Source organism: Coregonus lavaretus, assembly GCF_964263955.1.
Source record: "Coregonus lavaretus genome assembly, chromosome: 23".
Classification (NCBI taxonomy): domain Eukaryota; kingdom Metazoa; phylum Chordata; class Actinopteri; order Salmoniformes; family Salmonidae; genus Coregonus; species Coregonus lavaretus.
Genome location: NC_140010.1, coordinates 32,722,060 through 32,728,414, shown reverse-complemented (window position 1 = coordinate 32,728,414; position 6,355 = coordinate 32,722,060). Strand labels below are relative to the sequence as shown.

The 6,355-nt window shown below is 43.3% G+C and overlaps 1 protein-coding gene across 1 annotated transcript; it reads right to left on the bottom strand.

Annotated features, from left to right (window-relative positions):
• Nucleotides 1-681: 681 nt before the first annotated feature.
• On the bottom strand, nucleotides 682-6,121 carry ackr4a (atypical chemokine receptor 4a). The gene is made up of 2 exons (XM_084188100.1): nucleotides 5,947-6,121; nucleotides 682-1,863 (listed from the first exon to the last, which is right to left on the bottom strand). The coding sequence occupies exons 1-2, from the start codon at nucleotides 6,033-6,035 to the stop codon at nucleotides 738-740; spliced, it is 1,215 nt and encodes a 404-aa protein (XP_084044226.1). The 5' UTR covers nucleotides 6,036-6,121; the 3' UTR covers nucleotides 682-737.
• Nucleotides 6,122-6,355: the final 234 nt, after the last annotated feature.

Sequence of the window (6,355 nt, the reverse complement as noted above, 5' to 3'; positions counted from 1 at the left end):
AGTAAAAATACTTTAAAGTACTACTGAAATCGTTTTTTGGGGTATTTGTACTTGACTTTACTAGTTATATTTTTGAGAACTTTTACTTCACTACATTCCTAAAGAAAATATCATACTTTTTACTCCATACTTTCCCCCTGACAACCAAAAGTACTCGTTCAATTTTGAATGCTTAGCAGGACAGGAAAATTGTCAAATTCAAGCAATTATTAAGAGAACACGTGGTCATCCCTACTGCATCTGGCCTGGCGGACTCACTTACCACAAATGCATCTTTTGTAAATAATGTCTGAGTGTTGGAGTGTGCCCCTGGCTATCCATACATTTTAAAAACAAGAAAATGGTCCCGTCTACTTTGCTCGATAAGGAATTTTAAATGATTTATACCTTTACTTTTGATACTTAAGTATATTTGAGCAATTACAGTTACTTTTTATACTTAAGCATATTTAAAACCAAATACTTGTAGACTTTCACTTAAGTAGTATTTTACTGGCTGACTTTCACTTTTACTTGAGTAACTTTCTATTAAAAAAGGTATCTATACTTTTACTCAAGTATGACAGTTGGGTACTTTTTCCACCACTGCTCATGTTATAGAAGTGCTAGAATCTCATGTGATACAAAGGTGTTAGGCAAAGAGATCCTCTCTCCTCTCTCTCTCTCTCTCTCTCTCTCTCTCTCTCTCTCTCTCTCTCTCTCTCTCTCTCTCTCTCTCTCTCTCTCTCTCTTCTCTCTCATATGGAGAAGGTACTGGTTTCCTGAGAGGTAGCGTTGTGAGAGTTGAAGGAAATCTCCATTCCTTCATCCTCTCTTTGCACCCCTCTTCTCCTCCTCGTCCTTTCTCCAAACGCCTTGGCTGCTTTCAACACATACTGTCTGAAGGAGGACCCTAGGAAGACGTAGAGTAGTGGGTTGAGACAGCAGTGAGTCAGAGCTAGGCTCTCAGTGACCTGCGCCGCCCGGTCAAGGGCCTTACTCACACCACAGTGGGTCACCAGTGTGTAGACCGAGTTTATCGCCCGACACATCTTCACCGCGTTATAGGGCAACTGGGTGACCACGAACACCCCCACCACGACCAGCAACACCCGGATAGCTCTCTGCCTCCTGCCCCTGCTCTCCTCGGGCAGCCGCCTCAGCACACGCCCCACGCCGGCGTAGCACCACATCATAACCAGGAGAGGAACCAGGAACCCCAGTAAGACCTCAACCACCTCCAGGCAGGCCTTGACCTCCAGGGCCAGACTGGCTGGGTAGACGGCCATGCAGACCCTCCTCTCAGAGGTCTCCCTTACTGTGGAGAAGAGCAGGTCTGGAAGACCCAGGAGGAAAGCCACAGCCCACACTCCTAGGCAGACCTTTCCACAGTGGGCCCGGGTGAAGACCCTGCCCAGCCTTCCCTGGTTCCTGCCCTCCGCTCTAACAGATGCTAGGTAGCGGTCTATGCTAACACAGGCTAGCAGCAGCATGCAACAGGTGAAGTTGATGGCGTAGCAGGCCGAGACCAGCTTACAGAGAGGCAGGCCCAGCTCCCAGCCCAGCACCGCGTCCGCAGCCCAGAAGGGCAGGGTGAGGAGGAGGAGGAGGTCGGCTACGGCCAAGTGGGCTAGGAAGACTTCCGTCATGGTTCTTCTCAGACGTTTGTGGTAGGCGTACATGGCTAGCACCAGGGAGTTCCCGGCTAGCCCTACCACCACACAGGCTGCGTACACCACAGGGAGGAAGAGGCCAGCGAAGGAGCGCACGTCAGCCTTCTCACACACAGTGTGGTAGTCCTCGTAGCTGTAGTTCAGGGTGAGGTTGTCATGGTAATCGTAGTCATCCTCCTCGGTCAGATCCATAGTGGAGGGATATCTGTATCTGTAGGACAAAGCAGGAAGATTACGATGGAGCACTGGGAGTCAGTAGTACAGAGGGTGTTTAATGGAATTCACCATGTTCAACCCGGTCTGTGCAGCAAATTGAAATCAAAATACATTGAACAAAAATATAAACGCAACATGCAACAATTTCAAAGATTTTACTGAGTTACAGTTCATATAAGGAAATCAGTCGATTGAAATATATTCATTAGGCCCTAATCTATGGATTTCACATTACTGGGAATACAGATACGCATCTGTTGGTCACAGATACCTTTTTTTTTAAAAAGTAGCGGCGTGGATCAGAAAACCAGTCAGTATCTGGTGTGACCACCATTTGCCTCATGCAGCCATTGAGTTGATCAGGCTGATTTTGGCCTGTGGAATGTTGTCCCACTCCTCTTCAACGGCTGTGCAAAGTTGCTGGATATTGGCGGGAACTGGAACTGGAAGACGCTGTTGTACACGTCCATCCAGAGCATCCCAAACATGCTCAATGGGTGACATGTCTGGTGAGTATGCAGGCCATGGAAGAACTGGGACATTTTCAGCTTCCAGGAATTGTATTCCAATCCTTGTGACATGGGGCCGTGCATTATCATGCTGAAACATGAGGTGATGGCGGCGGATGAATGGCACGACATTGGGCCTCAGGATCTCGGCACGTCTTTGTGCCCATCGATAAAATGCAATTGTGTTCGTTGTCCGTAGTTTATGCCTGCCCATACCATAACCCATAGGTCTCCCGAGTGGCGCAGTGGTCTAAGGCACTGCATCGCAGTGCTAGCTGTGCCACTAGAGATCCTGGTTCGAATCCAGGCTCTGTCGTAACCGGCCGCGACCGGGAGACCCATGGGGCGGCGTGCAATTGGCCCAGCGTCGTCCAGGGTAGGGGAGGGAATGGCCGGCAGGGATGTAGCTCAGTTGATAGAGTTGTGGGTTCGATTCCCACAGGGGGTATGAAAAAAAATAATGTATGCACTAACTGTAAGTCGCTCTGGATAAGAGCGTCTGCTAAATGACTAAAATGTAAATGTATAACCCCACCGCCACCATGGGGCACTCTGTTCACAACGTTGACATCAGCAAACTGTTCACCAACACGACGCCATAGATGCTGTCTGCCATCTTTCCGGTACAGTTGAAACCGAGATTCATCTGTGAAGAGCACACTTCTCCAGTGTGCCAGTGGCCATCGAAGGTGAGCATTTGCCCACTGAAATCGGTTATGACACCTAACTGCAGTAAGGTCAAGACCCTGGTGAGGACGACGAGAAAGCAGATGAGTTTCCCTGAGACGGTTTCTGACAGTTTGTGCAGAAATTCTTCGGTTGTCCAAACCCACAGTTTCATCAGCTGTCCAAGTGACTGGTCTCAGATGATTCTGCAGGTGAAGAAGCCGAATATGGAGGTCCTGGGCTGGCGTGGTTACACGTGGTCTGTGGTTGTGAGGCCGGTTGGACGTACTGCCAAATTCTCTAAAACAACATTTGAGGCAGCTTATGGTAGAGAAATGAACATTCAATTATCTGGCAACAGCTCTGGTGGACATTCCTGCAGTCAGCATGCCAAGTGCACGCTCCCTCAAAACTTGAGACATATGTGGCATTGTGTTGTGACAAAACTGCACATTTTAGTGTGGTCTTTTATTGTCCCCAGCACAAGGTGCACCTGTGTAATGATCATGCTGTTTAATCAACTTCTTGATATGCCACACCTTTCAGGTGGCTGGATTATCTTGGCAAAGGAGAAATGCTCACTAACAGGAACGTAAACAAATTTGTGCACATTTCTGAGAAATACGCTTTTTGTGCGTGTTTCTGGGATCTTTTATTTCAGCTCATGACACATGGGACCAACACTTTACATGTTGCGTTTATATTTTTGTTCAGTATATATTGAAAGTGAAAGGAGAAAGGAATGTAAACACCTCAATTTCCCAGAGTCATTGTGAAACATGTGTGGGGACAACGGTTTGTCACACCCAAAACAAAATGTGGTTTTGAGATGCAGAGTAGAGCATGAATCTACTAGCCTTTTCATACTCGATTCTTTCTGATAACTGGGATGGTTCTCCTAGTTAGCTTGTCTCAATAGTGCACTTATTATAATTTTTTTAATGAAAGTGCATTTACATTTTAACATCTCAATGTGCATTACAGCAAAACAGATACAGTAAAATAAAATGCAAGACATAAAAAGCAAGAATTACAACAAGCAGAGAGTGATTATATGGAAACCAGAGACATAAAAAGTGTTGGGCCACAGGCACTTCACTATCACCTTGCTCTTTCCTCTGCTTGCTTTGAACACTGTGTGATCTCTATGGGATCTCACTCTGACCCAGTCAACTGCTATTGGAATGCCATTTGCTCAATCCATCCCAGCTCTTTCCGTTGTGTCTTTTACCTCGTGAGGTTGCAAAATCATTGCGGACTGTAAATCGTGTGAGTGGAATCTACCTACTTACTCATACAGGCAGAAAGGTGGGGTTGAACTCCTGTGTCTCATGGCTATCTAAATGCATTAGCAGCATAAGTACCATAGAGGAGTTAAAAGAACAACAAATAAAATGTAATGTTATAGGAAACCTCTAATATGTGTATCATCCAGTAGGGTATGTGAGTGTTATGCCCATCCCAGACGTTCTCACCAGTGCTGGACCAATAATAACAGACACTAAAAATAAAGAGTTTCATTCCAAAACGCTATATATCAATTTTCAGAAATGTTGGTAAATTAGCTTTTATTGTTTAAAGAAATTATGAAAGAGATTGGTGTGTTTTTTCCTCTATCTAATCATGGCATGAGGCTGTTAAAAGACAGACATGTATTTGTTTAAAATCTATCACTTAAATGGTTTCATTTCAGAGAGACAAATAATCATGTTTCTTTGCAAAATGCTATAAATCTGCCTCACAGTCAGATAAATAAGTAGTACTGCTAGGTTTTACACAGTCAAATGTAACAAATAACTACATGTTGAATAAATAAATTAGCAAATGCTAAATTTGTGACATCAATATAAGTATATATATATATATTTTTTAAAGAATTCAACACAGATCTGTATGTAGGCTTTTGTCGAGAGCGACTTACAGTAAGTGCATTCATCTTAAGATAGCTAGGTGAGACAAACACATATCACAGTACAAATATACAGGATACGAACATTCCATTCCAGCTAAACAATGGGTATATAGCGTTTTTGCAAAAAATCTAAAATCTATAAATAAATAAATCTGTGAACAGTCATATTTCACACACATGAAGGTACTCATAAGTCATCATTTTTGATGAACAAACATAAATGTGAAAAATTGGTGGATATAGTGTTTCGGAAAGAAACTTCAAATAAATAAATAAAAGCTTGTACATTCACCTGGATTTACTCTACACATTTGGGGAAAGTATATGACATACATACAGTGAGGGAAAAAAGTATTTGATCCCCTGCTGATTTTGTACGTTGGCCCACTGACAAAGACATGATCAGTCTATAATTTTAATGGTAGGTTTATTTGAACAGTGAGAGACAGAATAACAATAACAACAAAAAATCCAGAAAAACGCATGTCAAAAATGTTATAAATTGATTTGCATTTTAATGAGGGAAATAAGTATTTGACCCCTCTGCAAAACATGACTTAGTACTTGGTGGCAAAACCTGTATAAAAGACACCTTGGAGCCGGAAATCTTTCTGATTGAGAGGGGGTCAAATACTTATTTCCCTCATTAAAATGCAAATCAATTTATAACATTTTTGACATGCGTTTTTCTGGACTTTTTTGTTGTTATTCTGTCTCTCACTGTTCAAATAAACATACCATTAAAATTATAGACTGATCATTTCTTTGTCAGTGGGCAAACGTACAAAATCAGCAGGGGATCAAATACCTTTTCCCCTCACTGTAGGTATACAGTATAAAGAAACAAAGACACCCTGTCTCTCCACATCCAACCATATCTTCAGCCAATCTATAGTCAGATGTTTTTGCTCGCTAAGGCACATATGAACTACTAACCAGCTTTACAATGTCACTGCTAGGAATACTTTCTCCACAAATAATTAAGCCTTACCGCCTCTGCTTGTCTCCTCTCCTGCAGTGAGCTATAGCTACTGGTCCGGTCCTCCTCTGTGCTTTTGGGAACTCTGACTCATAGCACATGATAAGGAGGGTGTTATTTTCTTAGATTGAGTGAGTGAGAGAATGAGAGCGTGAGAGAATGAGAGAGCGAGAGAATGAGAGCGTGAGAGAATGAGAGAGCGAGAGGGGAGGGAGAGAGCGAGAGGGGAGGGAGAGAGCGAGAGAGCGAAAGGGAGAGAGTAACACACCTAATTTGCTCAATCATAACAGAGTACAGCATTCTTAATACTATAACTGTTTAGAAATCATATGGGGCTTACAGGCTTGTAATTAGTGTTACCAAAACAAAAGTGCCGGTAAGTAATGTCATAACCTATTTTGCTGCCACAAACTCTCTCAAC

Coding starts and splice junctions, on each gene's coding strand:
- ackr4a (XM_084188100.1), bottom strand. CDS start 6,035: ATGTGCTATGAGTCAGAGTTCCCAAAAGCACAGAGGAGGACCGGACCA. Junction 1,864..5,946: donor AGAGGAGACAAGCAGAGGCG/GTAAGGCTTAAT, acceptor TTTGTCCTACAG/ATACAGATATCCCTCCACTA.